At 49.6% G+C, this 23,839-nt stretch overlaps 1 protein-coding gene across 7 annotated transcripts in view; it reads right to left on the bottom strand.

Moving 5' to 3' along the window:
* DYSF (dysferlin) overlaps positions 1–23,839 on the bottom strand; it is a 116,187-nt gene continuing 92,348 nt past the window's right edge. For all 7 annotated transcript variants that reach the window (XM_075420220.1, XM_075420222.1, XM_075420225.1 and 4 more), the window contains 6 exons: positions 20,717–20,858; positions 9,508–9,607; positions 7,640–7,818; positions 6,855–6,964; positions 6,371–6,518; positions 1–65 (listed from right to left, as the gene is read on the bottom strand). In XM_075420220.1, the coding sequence (XP_075276335.1) occupies positions 27–65; positions 6,371–6,518; positions 6,855–6,964; positions 7,640–7,818; positions 9,508–9,607; positions 20,717–20,858 (718 nt within the window). In that variant the 3' untranslated portion in view covers positions 1–26. The remainder of the gene's footprint in view (positions 66–6,370; positions 6,519–6,854; positions 6,965–7,639; positions 7,819–9,507; positions 9,608–20,716; positions 20,859–23,839) is intronic.

The following is a 23,839-nucleotide window of genomic DNA, read 5'->3' as shown; positions in this document are numbered from 1 at the left end:
TCTTTCAGGCATTTCCCAGCAGAGCTTCAGTTGAAAGGTTTCACCAGCTTCATAGCAGCATAGTTCTAGAGAGACGGAAAAACAAGGGGGAGAAATGCTGATCTGAAGCAAGTACAGCAGGGCAGCATGTGGGGGTTAAAGCATTTTTTTGGGCACGGCGTGGAACTGTGGACGGGGCTGTGTTCAGGGCTGGTCTCATGCAGAGACAAGCAAGCCAGAAGTGCATCCCGCTAGCGAGGATGGCAGAAAGCCCAAGACACATAAGAAAATGGGTCTTGTCTGCTTCCAGTAGAGGCTACTGGTCACAAGCACCAAGCAGTGAGCACCAGGAGTCACTCCTGGCCTTCGATTGCTCCTTCCACCAGTGTTTAAGATAAATTTCCCCCTCTTCATGCCCTCGTCAGAATTTTGGCACCTCCCCACCCGCACCATCCCAGTGCCCACACGCCTTCTTGCAGGTGATGAGACACATCCAGCCCTGCTGAGTTGCTCCAGCCTCCCCCTCTCCTCCGGACCCTGGTGCCCCTTCCCCTCCGCTCTCTCTTTGTGCTGCTCCCCTACAAGCCCTGAGGCCGTACTCGCTACCCAAGCCCTCACCTCTCATCCTGATGGCTCCTTCTCCCCACAATCCCCCCAAAACTGGTGACCTCACCCGCTCTGCCTGTTGGGTCGGACCCTTTGGAAACGGGACCTGGCCCCAGACCCGAGCATCTACCGAGCTGTGCATGGCGTTCTCTGGAGAGAGCTGCTTTGCACGGGGCCAAAATCTGCACCCGGGATCATGCCAGCAATCAGCCAGTCTGAACAGCAACGGGACTGCTCTCGAGCCCTGCCCCATCCTGATTTAGTCTCTTGGTACAAACCTAGCCCGCAGGTCCATGGACTATCTCCAAAGAATCTGCCAAAGGCAATCAAGAAAGGCAAACCCATCGCTGAATTTTTTTTCTCTGCCCTGTCTGCATCCTGTAATGCCTCAGCCATCTGCTTCAGCGTCAGAATTTAGCGTGGTTTTTGTTCCTGGGAGCAGACACCCCAGGCAAGACCTTCCTGTGCCTGTTTTCTGGGATGTCTCCTGCCCCTGTTCTTGCATGGTCAAGTACGGGGCTGCCACGGAAAATGAAGCGTCATGGTGTTTTAGCCTGTTCTACACACAATTCCTTCCTTGACAGAAGCTGACAGCGCTGTGAAAAAGGATAAGCTGTGTAAACACTGCTTATCTTGACCCCAGTGAAAATACAAAGACGCACACTTCAGTCGTTTGGAAAGAGCTCTACTCAAAGCAGCTCCGATTCAACCCCCGCGACCACGTACCAGCCAGCTTGGGAGTCCCTCCCAAGAACATTGAATTTAATTGGTACAGGATGTTCTATCACTCCGTCACGTTAAGAAAACAACTTTGGAAAGAAAGCATCATGCTAGTTACCAGCAATATCTTTGGAGGAACGGGGGAGAAAAGAAAAATAGTAAATAAAAGCACAACAGAAATAAAGTCTGCCCAAAGGCATCTTGATAAATTACAACGTGTAGCAAATGATAAGGCAGCTTGCCAGCGGAGGATTTCTAATAACACCATAAATCAAGCAAGAAAAGTTAGGGCAGTTTACCAGAAGTCATCAGAAAAGCCTCCAGTGACATATAACCTTCGAATTAATTATCTATCCATTTGTCTTTCTGAGTCTGTCCTCCAAAGTGCTCCTATTTTTAATGATCTGACTGGTTGCGTTCTGGAGGGTAGCAAGTTTTCTATCCAGCTACGAGTTTGTATTAACGAAGTGTTGAAAGCCAAGCAGGATTATCAATCAGCACAGAAAGCGAGCTGTAATTAGGATTAATGGCAATGGAAGCAACGCTGGGCTTGCAGAACACAAACAGAGCTCTGAAAGGTAGTAAACATTTTCATGGCGCTGCAAAGCAGAGCTGACTCCAGCTGGAAGTCACGTTACGTTTTTCTATGGTGGTAGCCACCAAAATCTTTACAATAACCACTGCTTCGGGGAGATAATTTCAATGCAGTATTCCCTACATGTTACAGATTCAGAAGCCCAGGCTGGACGTTTGTAACCTTTTCTTCTGACCTCGTGTCTAGCCACAGAATCACAGAATCACAGAATTCAGCATGGTCGGGGTTGGAAGGGCCCTCTGGGGGTCACCCAGCCCAGCCCCCCTGCCCAAGCAGGGTCACCCACAGCAGGCTGCACAGCACCGCGGCCAGGCGGGGCTGGAATATCTCCAGAGAAGGAGACTCCACAGCCTCCCTGGGCAGCCTGGGCCAGGGCTCCGGCACCCTCAGAGGGAAGAAGTTCTTCCTCATCTTCAGCTGGAGCTTCCTCTGCTCCAGTTTGTGCCCGTTGCCCCTTGTCCTGTCGCTGGGCACCACTGCAAAGAGTCTGGCCCCGTCCTCCTGACACCCACCCTGCAGATATTTAGAGGCATTTCGAAGATCCCCTCGCAGCCTTCTCTTCTCCAGGCTGAACAAGCCCAGCTCCCTCAGCCTCTCCTCGCAGCAGAGATGCTCCAGTCCCCTCCTCATCCTCGTACCCCTCCGCTGGACTCTCTCCAGTAGCTCCTCATCTTTCTTGAACGGGGGAGCCCAGAACTGGACCCAGGACTCCAGATGGAGCCTCACTACGGCTGAGTAGAGGGAAGGGTTTTCACTCACCGTTCCCACAGCAGAAGGCAGAGCTCCTCTCCGCTGTGGCAATGTCGGATGAAAAACCCATCAAAGTCACCGGGCCTTTCAAAAAGCCCCACAGCGTGCCATGAATGAGCTCTGCTGGACAGGCACATGGGGTGGAACTAGAGCATATCTTGTAGAGAGACATTCAGTCCCGATATGTGGACGCCTTGAGCAGCGACGAATTTACCACAACCTTTGGCAAACTGCTCCAAAGGTTAATTACCCTTCGTCTGAAAAATTAGCATCCTATTTCCACTGGAATAGTTCCTCTGACTTCAACATCCAGCTACTGGTTCTCATTATGCTTTTGCATGTTGTTTAAGGAGTCTTCTGATGTCAAGTTAAATCTAAGGACCGTCTACGGAAATCGTATAGGATACATCCAGGGAATGCCGTTCCCAGAGCCCTAGCTTGTACAGACCATAATGACAACCACTCTGCAAAGAGAGCTAAGGCAAACCAGTGAGTAATCTGACACTAAGACTGGGTGGGATGAGCCCAAAAAAAAAAAAAAAGAACCTCAGAATATCAGATTTTCAACATTTTTTCCCTTTTTTTGTAAAACTAGACAACTTCTTTTGTGGAAATTTGCAATACCATGCAGTTTTCCACCCAAAACCAAAAGGCTTCTCAGCTGGAAATGGCCTCTCACCCACGAAAACAAATTGCTCTGTAAACAGATGCACTAACGATGACTGATTTCTTATGGACTTGTGCCTAAATTTCCCATACTGCAGTATTCCCAGCGCCCTTCTCTTCATCCCAAAGCACTTCCAGACTCTTCTTCACTTTTGCAGGTTTCCCCCTGCTCCTCCCAGGGACCCCAGATCCCACCGGGAAGCCATGGCACATTCCCTGGCTGGGAAACGACCGCTGGCTGCACAAAGATCTCCTGGGAAGGAGACTTAGAAGAGGACCCGAGAGAAGGAATGGGAAGATCTTTATTCTACGCATACTTCGGGTCCTGAGGATGGAGGAAGCACAAAGGCACCAGGTCTTCAAAGGTTTCTGATCCCCTGAAGTAGCTCTAAAGGCATATACATTTTGCAGAACATTTGCATATAATATTTTGCAGAATATTTTGTTTCTCGCCTCAGTGGGCAAAACATTTCCCTGGGGTGTAAAGCGTCTCTTGATGGGCATTCTGAACAAGACCAAGACATCGGCTTCTTCATTTTCACTACAAATCCCGAGGTTTTGGGAAACGCTCTTTTTTGGGCACTGCTGTTGGGAACCACAGACAGCCCTTTGCTGTTTTGGGTGGAAGCACACAGCGTTTGAACGGGATGTTCGCTCTTACTCTCCAGCTACTCTGACCACAAAGCCGCGACTGTGGTTGAAGCTTTCAGCGCTCTATGGGCCATAGGAATAAATAAAAAAAAAAAAAAATCCCATTTTCATACCAAGAGCCAATGGAAATGCCCTGGGTTCGTTTTCAGGTGAGATTCCTGTCTGTCTGGGATAGAAGATGACCTAATGCAGGGTTAGCTTAGCTCACGGGACCGTTAGTTTCCCAGGGCACATTGTGGATATTTATTTCTCAGGTCAAAGATATCTTCCTTCGGTGTCCTCAGGCAGAGTCCAAACAAAACACGAGTTGGAGCCAGGGCTCAGGCTTCTCTGCAGCATCTGCTGCACGGTACGCAACCCTCCGAGGTGGAGGGACCCTCGAGGTCCCAGTGGAGGTACCAACAAGCAGAAAGCTGTGGATGAGCTCTTCATGCAAAGCCATAGCAAAAAGGGCAACAGAAGCACAAAAATAGTAACTTCACCTCTGTATGCACCCCTGAGCATCCCTATATCCCTGTTCCTTACCCTCTGCCTGCTCAGACTGATGGTCCACAGGCCCTCATGGGATTTCCTTGAGGTTTCCCTCCCATCACCCACGGGCCACCCCTTTTTCCCAGGATGAGAGGAGCAGAACACACCCAAAAATCCTCTACCTGCATCGCAGGACCTCGAAACTGCACATGTAGTGGCAAGATTGCGTACACGGCACTAAATGCAGCACAGTCCTTCTTTTAAACAGGACCTGATGGTGTTCCTGGCACGTGAATCAGAACAGAAGTGAGGAGGGAATGTTCTTCCACGCATTTAATCAAGGATGTAATGGTGAGCCCTGCCAAAGGTCGGGATGCCAGGGGCATCCTTCACAAGCAAACCATCACCAGCGTGATTGCCAAATTTAGTGCCTGATGAAACGGGAAAGGAACTAAATCTCCAAGTAGATACAGAACCAGTGACCTCAAAAATCCAGAGGAAGCTGGCCAAATACATAAAAACAGAAGAATTCCATGAAACATGGCCTTACTTTTTCGAAACATGACTAAAAATTGACCCGACCAAAACGAAATTAAATACAACAACATTTAGCCAGGAAACAGGGAAAAATCCCAAGTAAGAATGAGTGTAAATCAATATTTATAGTTTGCGCATTTTTTCTCCTCTCTGTGTTGTTTTTATACGATACCACTGGAACGAATGCAAAGCCACTTGCACCTTCAGGGAAACGCTGAGTTCTTCTTGGTCAGAAAGGCTTGGTTTCTGCTACTCGACATAGAGGGGAGTCTCCAGGAACAGCTCGGAGTACAGGGCAGGGAGGAGGCAATGCAGCTCCAATCTGCGCTTGCACAATTATTTCCTCCTTCATATTACTTAGCACCTCTGGAATTGCTTCTGCAGCAGAAGTATCCCAGCCCTTCCCATGGACACAAGGAGAGATGGGGAGAGACATGACCTAATCCCGTCCCCTTCTTTCTCGACGGGAACAACCGAGCATGCACGACTTCAAATCATCTGAAAGTGATTATGACGGCGAGGAGAAATTCCACACCTCGCTTTTCGGTTGCACATTGCAAGCGCTCAAAGCCATCTGCAAAAGGCAGCCACGTTCTCTCACATGCAGTTATAAATTACCCCAAGGAGATCTTTTATTTTAAAAAAAAAAAAAAAAATCATATAGAAGGAGCAGAATTTGTTAAGTGCTGGAAAGAGAGAGGCGGGTCATTTTTCTTATCAGTCTGAGAGGAGGGGAAATGACAGCCAAGGGCCGGCATGAATTATTCCAGTGCTGTAGAAACAGAGGAGGATACAAAAACCCATCCTATGCCAAACTGGAAGACCAGGGCTCTTTATTTATTTTGTTTTGCCAGTGGAACTGACAACAAGGCAAGAAAAAGTCACTTTCTTGATCAATGAGGTGAAAACTCCCCCTCATTTCAGACAGCACATTGGTGTAAGGTGCTCCAAGCCTTGATAACAAGCCATGAGGCCATAAACTCCCCGGTATCTTCACACAATTACAGACCGATGTGGTTTCTGCCTCTGCTGAGCCCTGTAAAATGGCTGCATTGCTAATTAGACTGTGTGTTTATCAAGGATTTTCCCAGCAGCCCTGCAACACCTCTGGCATCAGCTGCTTCGACCTCTTTGAAAACAATAAATTAACCTCAGCATCGTTAGACACGAACTGAAACACCAAGGGGAGCACCTTGCAGTGAGCCTGCAGCAGAGACCAGAAGCACAGACTCTTTTTTTTGACCCTCCATGGTCCACCAGGTTGCTCCCCAGGGACTTCGCAGCCACGTGCACTGAGACCATCTCTGTCAGCACAGAGGTTGGTCAGCCACAGAGACCTGGGGGAACACCTGGGGCCTTGGTTAGTCCCAACATCCTCTCCTGCACCCATCATACCGGGAAGGCATAGATGAAGATCCCCAGGAAGAGCAGCAAAATGAAGAGCACGATGGCCAGGATAACCACCCACTTGTACCGCCGCCACAGGATGTACTTCAGGGTCTTGTACGGGGAGGTGAACCACAGGAAGGAGGTCTCCGGGCGCCTGGAGCCAAACAAAGTTGAGGTTCTGAATTTCACCCTCCTGGATCCCCAACCCCACGAGCACGCCCTGCTGTAACGAGCTGGCGGTTCACCTTGAAAACCCACATCCCTCTGGGTAGACTTTGTCCAGTGCCCTCCTTGGGGTCCAGACCAGCTCTCCAGCCACCCTGGATTGTCTCCACTCGTACACTCTGAGCATCAGCAGCTCAGAAACGGAGCCTGCACAGGAGCAAGCCCATTGCAGACAGCAGACCCCAAACAAGGAACCCAGTTTTTCAATTTGGTCTTTGAGACCTCTGTGCCCCAGTGGTTACTTTCCCATTCAAAGTGCTCTTACTTGGGGTCCTCCAGCTTGGGGTTCATGTTTGGCTCGTCCCGACCCATGCCAGCTGGCCGCTCTTCATGCTCTTGTTCTGCCACAATTTCCAAAGTCATTTCCAATTTGCCCTGTTTAGGTTAAAAAAAACAAACTTAAAAAATAAGGGAGAGGTGAGACACGAATGTATGATGCAAAATATTGATTGGAGAATGGAAAAGTGCTTTGAGCATCATCCAATCGCTACCAAAAAGGAGCCCGGTAAGAGTGGATTTCATACAGATCCCTCACCTGCCCGCTGCAGTGTGCTCAGCTGACACACAGGACATCCCAAATGTCACTGACACCCACGTTTAGGCAGCCAGCTCAGGGGTCTTTTGTTGAATGACTTAATTCACCGCCTGGACTCCCTCACCTGTACTGAACAGCTGCCAAAGACTTGAACAGGAGCCCAGACACTTCCATTTCAATCCGTCAGTCTGACAGCTGAAACCTGTCCCTGGCGCTTGTCACAACACAGTATCATTAAGAAGAGATGTGACACAGAGTCAAATTAGGTGGCATGTTCCAAAAACCACAGCAGAAAATCCCACAGAACAAATTATTTGTTCTGGGGCAGTTGTGTGCCGCTGGACAAATCCTGGAGAACATCCAGCTGTCAAAAGCTGGTCCAGTTTGTAAAATTTGCAGCCCAAGACTGCATTTCCTGCCCTAACCATGGCATCCTGCATGTGCTTGGCCCAGCCACATCCCTCCTCAATGCTTTGAGCGAGTCCCTGAGAGAACATGTGAAGAGGCCACCTTACCGTCAGGATCTTCTTTTGGTCCTGCTCAGCAACACAGGGCCACCATCCCTTGACGGTTTTCTGCTCGAAGAGTGACACGAAGCGACCTGAAGACAAGGTCTCATCTACTAGCTCTAAGGAGCACTTCTCAGCGGTCTTGGCAGGTTTCGGCATCTTGTTGAGATCCATCTGAATGGAGCCTGCAAGGAGGATCGTTACTGGGAAGACATCTCGGTGTAACAGGTCCTTAAAACCTGGACTCTTTCCCTGATGACACGTTCAGTGTGGCACCATCCTGACCTCAGGGAGCTTGGGCAGACACCCACATAGCAAGGGGGGGAGCAAGTTCAAGTGTAGCCCTATTTTCCAAGCACAGTGCTAGTTTTAGCCAGTGGCTCTGCCTAGGAATTGAGCGCTTGGCATCACCATTGTGCTTAGGAAGACCTGAGCCACGAAGTCCTTCTAGAAGAGGCTGCAAAATACCCACTGACTTAGACAGACACAGTGTTGGATGATTCACAGTGAAGTCAACCAGGCAGGCTGAGATTTTTAACGAAGACTAAGAGATTTAGGTAAAACTCAAATCGTACACGCCCACAGCCCAGTCAATATAACAGACAGCATTGGGCAGAAGGCTTGCAGATCTCCAAACAGGCTACCATATTGCCCCACCCAGGTGAATAACTGCAGCAGACTAAATATGAAGGATATCCCACAAAAACGAAACCTTATTTCTCAGACAGAGTGATCCAATAATTAGCACATTTGTCTAGCCTTTAGGAAATTTAAGCTCACTTCTCCAAGCGTTGGTTGGAAGTGCCTGTATTTAATGTACATTGCTACACTAATTTAACTTCTGGTTGGGAACAGCAAAGAACATACACAGGGTCTGGTCCTGTGGCTCAGCTGAGGGACAGCAGCCTCTTACACTGCTGTGGACAACTCACATTCAGTTTCACGCTTGTATTTGTGGCTTTTTTGTGCCACAGATTCTTGCAACCAGTGACAACAGCAGCACAGATCAGGTTGGTTGTAAAACACCTTTGAGGGCCATGGATGAAAAGTGCTTTATAAAAGCCAAAGACCACTTTTATTTGTCGGAATTTGGAAAAAAACAATGTTGGCAGCCAAGGGCTCCTGATGTGTAGAGCCAGAACTGGAAAACACACCTTGGAGAGGTGATTTCAGCACTCAGACTATGTAATTAATTGAAGACAGGATTCAGAAACATCTTGATCATGTACTTCCTTAATGAAGCTTTTGATGTTTGAACTTTTTTTTAGTGGCAAAAAGAAAAGTAGAACAAGATCCAACCAAAAAAACCATAACGCTGGAGCCTGCAGCTTCTGCACAGATAATCTGCTGCACGGCTCTGCTATCCTTCCTATTAGATTTTTTTTGTTTTATTTTTTTCTTGGCCTAAACCTAGATTTCTGAGGATGATTAATGAGCCTAGCACTGAAAACGGCGAGTGCTGGATCAAGCTGTGTTCATGTCTAAACACCCCAGGTAGGGCAAGTCGGGTCAGTGCTCCTGCGTGGTGGTCTCAGCCCAAACAGACGGTTAGCCCCAATAAGCACATTTCAGCACAGACTCAGCGGAGTGACGGAGATTTGGGGCTCTCCTGGAAGGCGGTGGCCTCTTGGGTTTGATGACGTTCTCAACAAGATGTCAGCCCTGGAACAGGCTGCCACAGGCTGAGACTGGAAATCTGCCTAATGCAAACGGCTTATCATCATCAGTCCTGAACTTCTGCTGACACTGAATCCTGTTCAGTGGCTGAAACTGGTCTGGTTACACTTTCTTCACACCCTGCAAGGGTTCAATATTTTTTTTTTCCTTCCTGTCTGCATCAGCAGGAATAGAGCCAAAAAACTCTCCTGACTTACCCAAATAGTCATCAAAAGAGAACTTGTCGTTGTCCCAGACCTGGAAGATAAGCTGCGGTGGAATCTTGTTTTCTGTCTTATCCAAGCTCCAGAAGTGCTCCTAAATCACACCGGAAAAGAGACCAAGGAAAAATAAAAGGCTCATTAATAGAAACAGGCAGAGCCTGCCTACTCTTATCTCACAGCAGTGGAAGTCCTGTAACATAATGCTCTTGGTGTGTCCTGGTCCAGTTCGGCAGGGCCAGAGCCGCAGGAGGACAGCACTGGCACTGGCCAGTTCTCGGACAAGCATGCTCAGTGGAAAACCCAGGGTGCTTCTGGAAGCTGGGTTGGTATCAATTTGTGCCTTAATTTAGTGACAATGTTTTAGCAAACAGGTACCACGAGCTTGCAAATAGGGTCTTTTGGAGTGACAGCATCATATTCACATGAGTTAGATGAGGGCAACTCTCCAAGGAGAAGAGAGCAATGAGTGTTGAGGGCCAGTGCTGCCAAACTTCACCTTCCTCTTAATTAATGGAAAAATATGGGAATTAAATTTAAATTAGCACTTATGGTAGGCAATTCAAATATGTCCCATTCCCTTCTGCCATCTCTCACTCCAGAGCCCTGCACAAGTCTGGATCCACCACTGCTCTGATCTGCTGTTCAGTCTGTTGTGCTGTTGGCCAACTTGCAACCTGCGAACACCTCTTCCACCTGCAGGTAGCCTGTGGCTCCTAAGTTTACTTATTAGACTTGAACACATAAAGAAAGAGACTGATGCTTTCATAGCAGCTCACTGTGTGGTGGATTTCTCAGTTCTCAAATGACTTTGTTCATCTGAGAAGACTCCGGGGTGACCTTAGAGCAGCTGCCAGTACCTGAGGGGGCCGACAGGAAGGATGGAGAGGGGCTTTTCACAAGGGGGTGTAGTGATAGGACAAGGGGGAACGGCTCTAAACTAAAAGAGGGCAGATTGAGATGAGATATTGGGAAGAAATTCTTCACGATGAGCCTGGTGAAACACTGGCCCAGGCTGCCCAGAGAAGCTGTGGCTGCCCCCTCCCTGGCAGAGTTCAAGGCCAGGTTGGATGGAGCTCTGAGCAACCTGGTCTGGTGGAAGACGTCCCTGCTCATGGCAGGGGGGTTGGAACCAGATGAGCTTTAAGATCCCTCCCAACCCAAACCATTCTATGATTCTATGATCTTTTCCACACATCTCCCAGGTTTTCATTCTCAGGACAGGTGAATGCTAGAGTTGGACATGGTATCCCAGTAAATCTGCTGCTAATATTACACCAGGCTACTGCCAAGCTACATAATGTGTTTGCCATATCTACTACTACATCCAAGCTCAAGAAAGGAGAGATTCAGAGCACCAGCAAACCACGATGACCAGAGCCTGGCTCCCTGTACAACCAATCCAGCCGTGGCACTGTGACACTGGATTTCAGTCCTTATAACGTGAGATCTCTCACTGTCTGTATGCCCTGCTCATTTCTCTTAGATGGGCCATGTGTTGTCTATTCCCTGCTACTACAGCTGCCGTGAAAACCTGCGGAAAGGTTTTGCAGCAGTCCCAGAAGCCTATTTGCAAAGGACCTGGAATGAAAACTAGACCGTGAGCATCCCCTGTGATAACCATCGTTCACCAAGCCCTTGTGCAGTGCAGGAGCTGTCACCCATCAGTTCTGCAACCCAGACGCAGTAACGAGGAGTAGCTACTGCCTGGAAGACAGCTTCCGTATGGAGCTCAGCAATAGGATGAGGCAGCAATTTCACAAAATCCCAGCACGGCAGGGGTTGGAAGGAACCTCTGTGGGTCACCCAGCCCAACCTCCCTGCCCAAGCAGGGTCACCCACAGCAGGCTGCACAGCACCGCGGCCAGGCGGGGCTGGAATATCTCCAGAGAAGGAGACTCCACAGCCTCCCTGGGCAGCCTGGGCCAGGGCTCCGTCACCCTCAGAGGGAAGAAGTTCTTCCTCATCTTCAGCTGGAGTTTCCTCGGCTTCAGTTTGTGCCCGTTGCCCCTTGTCCTGTCACTGGGCACCACTGCAAAGAGTCTGGCCCCGTCCTCCTGACACCCCCCTGCAGATATTTAGAGGCATTTCGAAGGTCCCCTCTCAGCCTTCTCTTCTCCAGGCTGAACAAGCCCAGTTCCCTCAGCCTCTCCTCGTAGGGGAGATGCTCCAGTCCCCTCCTCATCCTCGTAGCCCTCCACTGGACTCTCTCCAGTAGCTCCTCATCTTTCTTGAACTGGACACAGTACATTTCTACTTTCTGGAGAGGAGATCATTTACACAACAGTCACCCATTAGAAGTTTGCAACTGCAGTGGCCCACTTACTACAGCGGATACACCAACAGCAAGGCAGATGGTCTGCCTTCTGGGTAGTCAGACCAACACCTCCAAAAAGCCAGCGGAGGGGAACATTTAAATTAGACTTCTCTAACAAGGATGGTTTGAATCCAATCACTGTGACAAGGCGCTTGCGGTCACATCATTGTAATCTATGGTGGATATGTGCCCATGCCACAAAATCTGCTATTTATGTGGTTGCAACCAGTAATATTTCCCAACAGGGATCTAATACCACTTTTGGGATGCTTGAAAGTTAGGACTAAGAAATGTTAGGACAGAAAGAGAGAGTCAGAGACGCACAAAAAGCCAAGGTCTTGTTGTTTCTGGCTCCAGCCAACGCTTGCAAAGAGGAGGCAGAGTCACGACTGGTGTCTACTGACACAGGCTCAGAGGTGTCTCCTCCGGGCGATGCCTCCTGCTGCACTCTTGCAACATGGCAGTATCACAAACGGAACAGGTTTAATTAAAACCAGGAAACTTCAGCATTATTCATGACACATACGTAGCACCATAAATTCACCGCGGTGGCTACAAGACTCTGATTCATTATATCGTGCAATATTAAAAAAAAAAAGGGGGGGAAAAAAAGAATGTGTCACACTCCATAAGAACATAAATATTCAAGCAGGGAGACTGTGGGCACTTAAATCCCATTGAAACTGGTTTCACTTTAAAAGATCACCCTGGACGGTTATATTTCAATTTAGCTCCGTTCCCCGCCTTGCTTTGGGAAAACGTGCCAGCGTTTTTGCAATGGAGCATTTTATTTATGCATTTTAAATATTTTATAATCTACAAAAATAAAAGAAAGTCAATGGAAACTTCCATGTCTCCTCCCTTGCTCATTGCAATGTATTAAAATGTATGTTTATCCAAGGGGCGGCGGGGGGGCATGTTTTCCCAGCTTATAAGTCATTTTAAATTAAAACTGCTAAAAAGGGAAGGAGCTCACGGTGATTCTTCCCTTTCCTGTATAGTGGCTGGGTCCACGCTGCAGAAGGGTTGTTAGTCATCCAAAGGAGAAAGCCCCCAGGAACCATGTACCCATGCCTAAAGAAGGCGGTGGCCAGATGACCTCACCATGGGTTGGAAAGGTTCCTCTCGGGTCTGCGAGGCGGAGGAAGACCCATCTCCCATCGTGTGCACCACAGCAAGACACCACAGGCTCCTTCTGACTGCCCTTTGCTGGGGCAATTCAGGCAGACCCATCAAGGGGCAATGGGCACAAACTGAAGCAAAGGAAGCTCCAGCTGAACATGAGGGAGAACTTCTTCCCTCTGAGGGTGACGGAGCCCTGGCCCAGGCTGCCCAGGGAGGCTGTGGAGTCTCCTTCTCTGGAGATATTCCAGCCCCGCCTGGCCGCGGTGCTGTGCAGCCTGCTCTGGGTGACCCTGCTTGGGCAGGGGGCTGGGCTGGGGGACCCACAGAGGTCCCATCCAGCCCCTGCCATGCTGGGATTCTGGGATTCGTGAAATATGCCCTACAGGTGCCTGCTCCTCTCCAGGGATAATTAATGTCCCCAGCTCAGAGGCTGATTTCACCACATCTGCATTCGTCAGACGTGTCCGTGTTCCAACACTGCTGCCTGGGTTGAAGCACCTCTCCAAGCACACGCTGGACCTTCTCTTTGCACCATCCCATCCACCCACATTCAAATGTGAGCAAAACCTTGCACCTGAGGAGCCCCTCTGAAAGGGAGGTGTGGTGATGGCAGCTCTGCTCTCTGGCAAAAGGTCCTGCCTGCTGGAAGGCCCAATCCCATGAGTGCCCTGATGGGGAAAGAGGAGGAACCAGGAGAAGGGGCAAGCTGTTGTGAGACCCAATGTACTGCCCCAGTCTCTGAGCTGCTGTAGCAATCCTCCTCCTCTTGGTGGGCTCCTTCCCCATCTGCAGCGTTGGCTGAGCTCTCCTGGGATGGGAGGAGATCACCTCGGACCCGGGTCAGAGACAGTGGTGCCTTACGGTCATCTCCCACGCAATAAAACACAACTTGATAAGCGTCCCCAGGGAGTGACCATGCAATTGCTGGCAAACATGCAGGACTTTGGGTTTCCACCTTCCCACTGCAGCACCCAAGAACTTGCCCACACTCAAAGCAAACAAAACCCATGCCCTGGCCAGGCGGATGCTCGCTGCATCCCCCTGCCTCCCCAGCACCACTTCTACCCCCGATGGAAATGCCCTGGCTTGCCAGGGACTCCCTGCCCGATGAAGGATGACTCGGGCAGGATTCGACCCTTTCCGGGTGGCAATGCGGAGCTCGTACAACACCAGCACGATCTGTACAGCTTTGGCCTTTCTTGTGGAAAAACACTGTAGACGTGGTTTGGCTGGTGGGAAAGCTTTCCTCCTCGGAGCCCCGTGAAGCTGGGGACACGGCAGAGCAGAGATGGAAGGGCAAGTTGGGGAAGGAGGAATCCGATGCTGAGAAAAGTTTATGGGTCCTTTTCAAGGTGGTGTGAAATTCACCTCCATGATTAAATCTAGCTACGAAAGTTCACTATAAAAACAACCCACGGCAAGAAATTTATTTCCTAGCCTTTTGCAAGCCGTGGGAAGGAAGGGGGCTTGAGTTATTGTTTGGGGGTTTTGTTTTGCAGTGCGGAGGGGAGAGGCGAGGCTGGCGAATATTTTACGGTCGTGAATAATGCAGCAGGGGAGGCAGAAAAAAAAAAAATCAGCTCATATCACTAGGAAGGTGTTGACAGGGCTGCATTTCTTCTGGGCTGCTTATGTGCTGTGGAATACAAAGTAAGGAGCAACCCCGCTTTTTCGGGCAGGCAGGGAGGCCCCAGCATGTTCGGATCCAAGCAAGCCTGTCCCGATTCAGCACGTGCATGTGGGAGAGCATCAGGTCCCTCACCCCACAGCAGCTGGGGAGCCCCGGCCGTGCAGGAGAACCCCTCAGAGGTCAGCCAAGAGCCTCTTCCCCTGCAGAAGCCAGGAAAGGCCGTCCCGCAGGGCCATCCTTTGAGGTGCTGAGAAACCACTTCTCTGAACCTCATCCCGTTGGGACATTCCATCCCTTTGAAGTGAGAAGACAGCTGAGAGCACTCACTATCGCACTTTTACCAGGCCAGCTCACCTCTTTGATCTCCCCGCTGTTGCCAACTCACTGACATCGCAGGTCTCCTGGCACTCGCTTTTCTGCATCTTCCCCCGATCAGGGTGGCAGCTGAGCAAAACCCCAAGAATCTGCTGCACATTCGGGCACAGCCTTGCCAATACGTGGAGGAAGACTCCAGGCATCACCACACCATCAATGTGAAATAAATCATAATACTTGCCTTCGGGCACGTATTCTCATTTCGGTCCCTGGAACCACCCGTTGCAGTGCTATCTTCTCAACCTCCCACGCTTTTCTTCTGGCAGAGTTTATCAGGTTTTTCCAGGAACATGGGACCAGCCTGTTGCCTTTTAGGTAGCTCCAAGCCTTGGGGTCCCAGTCCTGGCCGGTTTATGAACCAGCACTGTTGGACCTTCAGTTCTCAACGCAGCCATGCTTCGCTCTCTCCATACACCCATTGGCAAGTAAAATTCGGAAGAGTAACTCCTGTCTGAATACCACGGAGACTGCTGGTGCATCCCAGGTCATGGCTGCTGCCCCTGTCCTGTCACAGAAGACTGTTGTGTCATTGCATCTACTTGTTGCACTCCCATTAAAATGCATAATATATGTCTGCCTTGTCTAACTCTGCCTTCCTCTTAAAAAAAAAAAACGTGCTTGGAGTCCATTCAAAATGTAGCATTTTGGCTAAATGTGGAAGGAAAAGGAACATTTTGTCTTTTGCTTTGCTTTCTGATGTCACCAAGAAAAACAGGGAAGGACGTGATAAAGGAGAGGGAACAGAAGAGGAAAAAGTTCAAAACTAAAAGGCAGTAGCCTTTTTTTAGCTTTCCAACACCAAAAAGGAATGAAAATTTCAGTCTAATGAAATACTAACTGTTTTCAACAAAATTCAGTGCTCATTACCCAAAATTTCAAACCAAAACCAGCCAGAGCACAGAGGTTTCTTGGTACCCTCTGGAGATCCAGTGACGAACGTAACAGAACAAGGACGACACAGGGGTGAATTGCAGAAACCCCACAGACCTGGCTATTTTTTCATAAAAATTAAACAACAGAAAGGCCGCCCACTGACCTCCTGGGCAAACTCTCACCCTGTCTGACAGCTACACCAAGCCCAGGCTGCCCACAAGCTCTGAGCCAACTTGGAGCATCATGCTATGAGCCATCACTGCACAGCTTCAGCCTCCCCCACCCGAAACCAACTGCAACGGGGACATCCCCGCACGCCCCATCAATGGCACCAGCTCCTCGTTCCCAGCTGGTGCCAATCTGCCGGGCCTGGAGGAACGCACCAAGCGAGGGTCTGGCCCGTTGCAGGTCAGAGCTGTCAGTACCAGGAAGACGTCAGCACGCTACAACGGATTTGCCGACAAAGTAACTGGAATCGATGAAGCCAGATGGATCTGGGAAAGCCTCCATGCCAGGGAGGGGGGAATTTATTCTTGGCTCCACTCAGCAATAGAATGAAACAAGCTGTGAGTTACAGCCCCTTCTTCCCTGCTTTTCCCTCAAATGCCTTTGCACTTTTCTCTCTACTTGAGTTTAAAACCTCAAACCTCCCTCTTTCTCATATCGCTCCTGAAGACCTCTATCTAGCACGATTTCTGGGGTGCCACCAGCTGATTAGAGAAAAAACCCTTCCAAATGTCAGGTTTGTTGTTATAGTCAATGCCAGAGCCAGCAAACCTGGAGCCTTCAGCTACACCTTGCAGAAACAGAGTCTCAGTTATTCAAAGAGATATCACCGATATCTCACAGACACAGGGTTATTCCTGGGATTACCTTCTAGGGCCACCTACCTCCAGCCATGTGAGCAGCATGCACCCACCTCTGCCAGATGTTCAAAGATCTCCACCTCAAAGTCCGTGCGGTTTTGTGCCCAGGTAAGTTGCAATTAAGCTGCTTAACACTTGGATGGGCCCCTTTCATTTAGAGCACAAAGTGGGAGAAACCAAGTGACTGCAAGAGCTCCTTGTAAAAGAGCCTCACCACAACTGCCCCAACCTTCCCACTGAACAAACCAGACTGTTGCTTGCAGGTTCTTCTACAATAGAGGTATGGGTCCTCTTCCAGTGGCTCTCTTCAGCTTTGCAAAACAGACTCTTTTGTATTCTGGCATCACTATTTCGTTTTCTTGTTGACACCTAACACCAAAGTCTAGTAGCAGAACGGGTATGAAGACAACAGCTATGTTCCTTGGTCTGGTTTCTGCCAATGGCATGGCATGACATGGATCTTAAATTGCCAACCATGCTCCCATACTCATTATGTTCACCTCCTGGAATTTCTTTTATGCAACAATTTTCAGATGGGTTATGAACAAGCGACGCAGGTCTTAGAAGCTCCAGCCTAGTGGTTTATTTCCAGGTCCACTCAAGCACCAAAATTTTTCAACTTGTATATTGAGATGCTCTTGAAATTCCACCCTGAATGTTCATTTATGTAGATGACATTTGCTCAGACATTCAGTGTCAAGGTTTTTCTGCCCTAGAGGACCTCTAGAATTCAGATCTGGCAGCTCTAGTCAGCTACCGCTGCAACTGGCACTCAAAGCTGAACATTTCAAAATCAATATTTCATGCATTTTCCACCTCCACAGCGCCTGCCAGACGAGGGACCTGAGCACCTCTCTGACTGGGTGCCCAGTGAAACGTGATCCACATCCAGCATGTCTCGGCGTCGCTCTTGATAGACTCTGATTGTACCACGGCCATCTGATAACATCGTCTGCAAGAGTCAAAGCCTGCCAGGCTTAGACCTGGGGATCGAAAGTTTAAACCCTGCAGACTTCTGCTCTTCTCTCTGGCTGGAAGCAGAGCATCGCGTTCATCTGGGACCTAGACCAGCCTGCTCCTCCGCTGCTGAAGTCGATATGCAACTTCATGCGAACGTGTGAGTGCGCTGAATCTACCTTTCCACCCCAGCTGTCCCTGCGAAATGACAGCGCTCCGGCACGCTGTGTGCACTGACCCCTTCACCAAAACGGCTGCACGGCTTGCAGTCCAAGCAACCGTCTCCTCTCAGGACTCGGCAAGCTGCAAGCACACTCTGGCCATGCAGGTAACACGGCGTGACTTGTCCACGCCTTCTAGAGAAAGATGGCACAAAAAGAAGCAAGAACGGAAGAAGGGAATTCTGGATAAATGTTGAGAGAGGATGTTAAAGAAATGTGCATTTATGTATTTTTAGAAGAGCTGTCCCAAAAAGGACTTCCTCTCCCATGGGGATTTTTTTGAAATTCAGAATGGGGTAAATTCCTTTTACAGAATCACCGAATGTTCAGGGTTGGAAGGGACCTCTGGGGTCCCCCAGCCCAGCCCCCTGCCCAAGCAGGGTCACCCAGAGCAGGCTGCACAGCACCACGTCCAGGCGGGGCTGGAATATCTCCAGAGAAGGAGACTCCACAGCCTCCCTGGGCAGCCTGGGCCAGGGCTCCGTCACCCTCAGAGGGAAGAAGTTCTTCCTCTCAGCATGAGAAGCATAATATTTATACCATTACTCCAGCAAGAGAAGACATGGATAGAAAAAATATTCTGAGAAGGTTAAAATGTTTAGAAAAGCACGAACAGGAGCCTACACTTCCAGTCTATAAGTTGAACTGATGCTCACAGGATTTACAGGCTCCTGCTTTCCCTCAAGATGCTCCGTGGGAAGACTGAAGCCTCAAAAACCCAAGCAATCCCAATGCTTTGAAGCTTTGGAGATAAAGTTCCCAAAACTTCCAGTGCTGTGGCAAGGATTAAACAATCCTAGCTCCCGCTGGTCATCCCAAGGCTTCAGGGTCCAGTTCCACCATGTGGCACCTGGGTTTTCCCCGGGTTTGCAGGCTCCCCCCAGACCTGCACACCAGAACTAACCATCACAGAGCCCCTTCTACTCCGGGGCATCCTTGGTTTTTTGGGAGAACATTTGCAATCTGGGTTGGGGTGACCCATTCCTGAGGCTCATCCTGCAGTGCCAAAGGGAGCTCCAGCCTGCGAGGAGGCAAGTGGAACAAACAAAGGAGAGCAAATTGGAAGCTGCTTTCCTCCCAGCGGTGCTCTCTCCGAGGGCCAACACCGGCCAGGCTGGGTGCAGGTGGCTTTTAGAAGCTCAGAATTTGCCATCTGATCGTTTTGATTTAAATTCCACTTTCCATCGCCTGTGTTCAAAGTTCGGCGCATGGGCTTTTACAGCAGCAGTAATGAACCCGGAGTTCAAACAGCACATGGTGAGATCAAAAATTGCCAGAGTGGAATGTGTCCCACAAACACAAAGCATGGCTTTTCATTCATTATTTTTTCCTTTACAGAGAGGTTTTACAAGCTGTTTATTTTCTGATACAGTGTTGGCAGACATGTGGTCGGAGGAGAATCAATATCAGCACAGTGGGATGTATTTTCTTAAATGGTTTATAGAGGGGTCTTTGCTTTTTCAAAGGGGGATAATTGAATGTAGTACACACTGTACTTTTGATTTGTTTAACATGAAGCGTGAAATGGGTACAGCTATGATTCTGTCAATCAGTTTAACTATCCAGCGATTCATTTTGAAACTAGGCCTCCTCGCGGGGCCCGTCTGGCTCGAGGGATGGGGAGTTTGCTCAGCATCTTCCCCGCCGAAGCACCAGTTCCAGCCCAGGCTGTGCTGGGACGTTGGTGACCCACAAAACAAGCTGGGATGGGGGTCCCAGGCGAGCTTTGTGGATGCAGATGGTCCCACTGCAACGAGGTGTCTTTGTATTCAGACGAACACCAAGGCCACGTTGACAGGAGCAAGGCAGGGAGCAGGGGTGAAGATTCGGGGCTGAAGGGGTTTGAGCTTTCCAGGAGGTGTCACAAAACGGGACTGAGTCTTGAAAGCAGGGGTTGTCCCTGCTCTCCACACAGAGACATAGACCCAGCAATACTCCTCTTCATCTCCCGGTGATGAGCAGCAAACTGAAGTAAACAAACCTCCCTCCCCTAAAGCGTTCCTTGAGACCCAGTCCAATTTTCAGCAGCGTTTTTCCACGTGTGCACCCCAACTCCATCCCTGTTTCCTTCCCTCCATGCAACTCCCAGTCCACATCTGATCATCGCATTGTGCTAATGTCTCTAAGCAACGCCAAAAGCAACAGCCAACGGCAGACGCAGGAATGAGGGGGCCAAAATCACACCCACTGTTCACTCTCCAGCTCAGTAACAAATTCTCGTGTTAGACCAAGGGCATCTTCACCCTGAATCCCAAACCAAAGCATTTCTTGCCATCTCTGCATCAACACTACATCCCAACCCTTGCTCCCCTACGCATCCCTCTTGCTTACCCCTTCAGGCACTTGGAGGCATCTCCTTCCTTCCACCCCTCCTCAGCCCTTCTGTGAAGTTACTGCACAGCACGGTGCCCATTACACTGTGCTGGAGACCAGAGGTGCACATCTAACCACCCCTGTGGAAATGCCAGCTCCATCTTTGGAGTAACCCTGTTGTTGAGTAGGCATCTTGGAAGTCCGATGCAACCTGGAGAGTACTTTGACCCCACTGCATGAATATTCAGCTGCCTCCAGTCCAGAGGAGTGTTTCCTGGGGGGTCAGTCTCTCCAGACTCTCTCTACAAAGCCACCTCTCATTCTGACCCCACAAACATATTCAAAATGTGGATTTTTTTAAACCAATGTCCCCACGCACCCACAACTTTGTGTTTCAAATAACACAGAGGTAAGGCTGAGCCGTGCATAGCTCTGTTTGTCCTGCAGTTCTGCAGGTCTTCGATCATGCAGCACATTTCACCCCAAAGTTTCTCTGAGAAGGTAGAAGCATCTGTCCAGGGACACTCACCTTTTTTGCGATGTAACACATTTGCTCAGCAGGGAGATAGTCAAAGGGGAAGATGAATCTCCAGTTGAAGTTGCCCTCTCCTCCCATAGACCTGTAGTGCACGTCTGTCTTCTGCTTGTTTTCCTCGTGGCCAACCAGCCAGCTGCAAAACGCAAACATATTGCATGAAAAACTAGAAACACACCAAGGACTGGAAAACTAGAAACACACCAAGGATTTTGGAGTTCACTCAGCATCACAGAGGCCATGAGCAGGCAATAAAATGTCTCTCTTCCCTGTGGCTCCCATTTGTAGGGGTAACCTGGAGCCCGTAGGAGACTTGAGAGGGAGTGCAACAGTCCCTGCAGTGTTGGGAGATGAACCAGTGCTGGTGGTAGCAGCCTTAGAAACTCTGCAATCTCTTCTTCTCCCTCCCCTGCATTTTATAGATGTTTTAAAAACTCATCAGCACCCTAAGCTCTGGCTCAAGGTTGTCACTTACCCACCCACAAGCACATGTCAGCTTCTAGCCGGCCTTGGTGAGAGCTCCTTTCCCCTCTGTCGGCTTCCCAACAAACTGACCTTGTAGTTAGCCCCTAAAGCCAGCCCTGCTGACGAGGCAGTGATGCTAAAGGACCAAAGGGCCATTTTTTTCCGCTCTATTCTCTGTTGATCTCTCAAAGACTATTATTTGAAGGTCCTAAATGGTCAAGCAGTTTTTCCCCAGGAAAATCCCAGAGTGGCCAAAGCCTAATGTGTCCAGGGTGGTCCCCAGCCACTCCCATTAGACAGAGTTCCCTTTCTGAAGCTTGCTGTGGTCACTCCGCAACCACTCCAGGGGCAAACTGAAAACTTTCATAGAATCATAGAATGGTGTGCGTTGGAAGGGACCTTACAGATCTTCTCATCCCATGGGTAGGGACTAGTTCCACTAGATCAGGCTGCTCAAAGCCCCGTCCAACCTGGCCTTGAACCCTGCCAGGGAGGGGGCAGTCACAGCTTCTCTGGGCAGCCTGGGCCAGGGCCTCACTGCCCTCATGGAGAAGAATTTCTGCCTTAGATACAATCTAAATCTCCCCTCTTTGAGTTTAAAGCCATTACTCCTTGTCCTATCACCCTGCTAAAAAGCTTGCTTCCACCTTTCTTTCGAGCACCCTCCAGGCCCTGGCAGCTGCTCTAAGGTCTCCCCTTGTCCTTCTCCTCCCCAGGCTGAGCAGCCCCAGCTCTCCCAGCCTTTCCTCCCAGCAGAGGGGTTCCAGCCGTCGCATCATTGCTGGGGCCTCCTCTGGCCCCACTCCCACAGCTCCAGCTCTGTCTTGTGCTGGGGGCTCCAGAGCTGGACACAGGACTCCCGGGGGGGGTCTCCCCAAGTTCACACTGCCAGGTCATGGCCAGCTTCGCACCCCCAGAACCCCCAAGCCCCTCTCCTCAGGGCTGCACTCAATCCATTCTGCGCCCAGCCCGTGTTTGTGCTTGGAATTGCCCCGACCCACGTGCAGGACCTTGCACTTGGCCTGGTTGAACCTCATGAGGTACGCTTGTGAGTAGTTGTTTCCATAACAACTACTTTTTTCCAGCTGTGAGTTTTGCAACTGTCGGATTTTCATGCTCCCTCTTTCCCTGTCCAAAATTTTTCAGTCTTCAGCAATCAACGAAACAAAACAAAACAAAACAATAAAACACATCCATTTGTGTATTTAGAGCCCTTTTGGAGGAAAGCCAGAAGATTCAGAGACAATCTCAAATGAAAACAATTATCTCGTCTGATTGTTCTCCACTTCATTTGAAAATAAGTTTTTTTGCCCAGCTATACAAATGATTCCCTCTTCTGCAGTGCTCGAGAGGAGCACAGCAGCAGCTCCAAATGTGTTGTGGGAGACAGGGAATGGAGGTCTACTCAAGTTCATCCTGCAGCGCGCATCACATCCACGTGTGCTACATGGACAGAGAGGGCTTGGTGGCAGTGGGAATTGTGTGATGAGGTTACACTCATACTTAAATGGTGACTGCATTATTTGATTTGATCTGATAGGATGCAAATGGCAAGCCCGTGTGTTTATCCCCGTCCTTCAAAGCTTGGCAGGGACCCTCGGAGGATGCAGTGTGGGCGCCCTCTCCTTGCAGGCCACCAAAAGGACAAATGAAGGGTTTGATTTGCATGTCTCTCTCTTTTTTCCTTGCAGAACTTGCTGCACCCGCCCCACTGCAGGAAAGAGATGCCAGAAAGCAAAAGCACTCAACCCACGGTGCCCCAGAATTCAAAACATAACGTGGGAACAGCCGTTCTGACCAACCAAAGGCTCATCTCGCCCAGTATCCTACTTCTGACCGGGGCCAACAGCAGATGTCCAGGGAAGAGTACGGGCCTGAGGCAAACGCATCCTGATACCTTCCCAACACACCTCTCCAGACTGCAATCATTTGCAGGTCAGAGAATTCCTGAGCTATGGATAATGGTTTTGTAGTTGATAGGACCGGGTGGATTTTTAGCCAATCCATTCATTCAGCGTTTTTTTAAATCCATGCAGCTTAAGGCCTCTGCAATACCTTAGGTTCTTAAATCTAAGAGGTGACCTTGTTCTCAAAACTCGCACACCTCCTTCTTTGCTCAGCACAAGCGCAAGATCTTGGAGGACACTGACCATCTGTCCTGGGTTTGGCCAGGACAGGGTTAATTTTCACCAGAATCCAGGAAGAGACGCAGTCGGGCAGGCTGACCCAACCTGGCCAAACAGAGCAGCCATCCTTTTCTTTAGGAACCCAAAAGAGGATGCAGATAAGTTTTAAAGATGCTACATAATATCAGACAAATCTTAGTAGTGGTGGTTGGTTGGAAGGGGACTTTGGAAACTTCTAGTCCAACTGGCTCAAAACAGTACCGGCTTTCCCTTGAAACAGCTCCAAAAACTTGCAAGATGAGTGAAAACCTCCCACCTCCCATGGGACGTGGCTCAGTGTTGGTCCATCCTCCCGGTGAAGTAAAACTTCTCATTGGAAAAGTCACTATGAAAACCATATAAAAATATCCCCCACCCATGACAGTGACAGAGAGGACTGTTAACTCAGAAAAACATCTTCAGTTCCTAAAGAATATGATTTCCCTACGCTGCCACTCTCTTGTCTGCCTACAGCACGAGTCTTTCG

Source organism: Opisthocomus hoazin, chromosome 5 (genome assembly GCF_030867145.1).
Source record: "Opisthocomus hoazin isolate bOpiHoa1 chromosome 5, bOpiHoa1.hap1, whole genome shotgun sequence".
Classification (NCBI taxonomy): Eukaryota; Metazoa; Chordata; class Aves; order Opisthocomiformes; family Opisthocomidae; genus Opisthocomus; species Opisthocomus hoazin.
The sequence above is the reverse complement of the archived record's forward strand: the minus strand, read 5'-3'. Positions and strand labels throughout refer to the sequence as shown.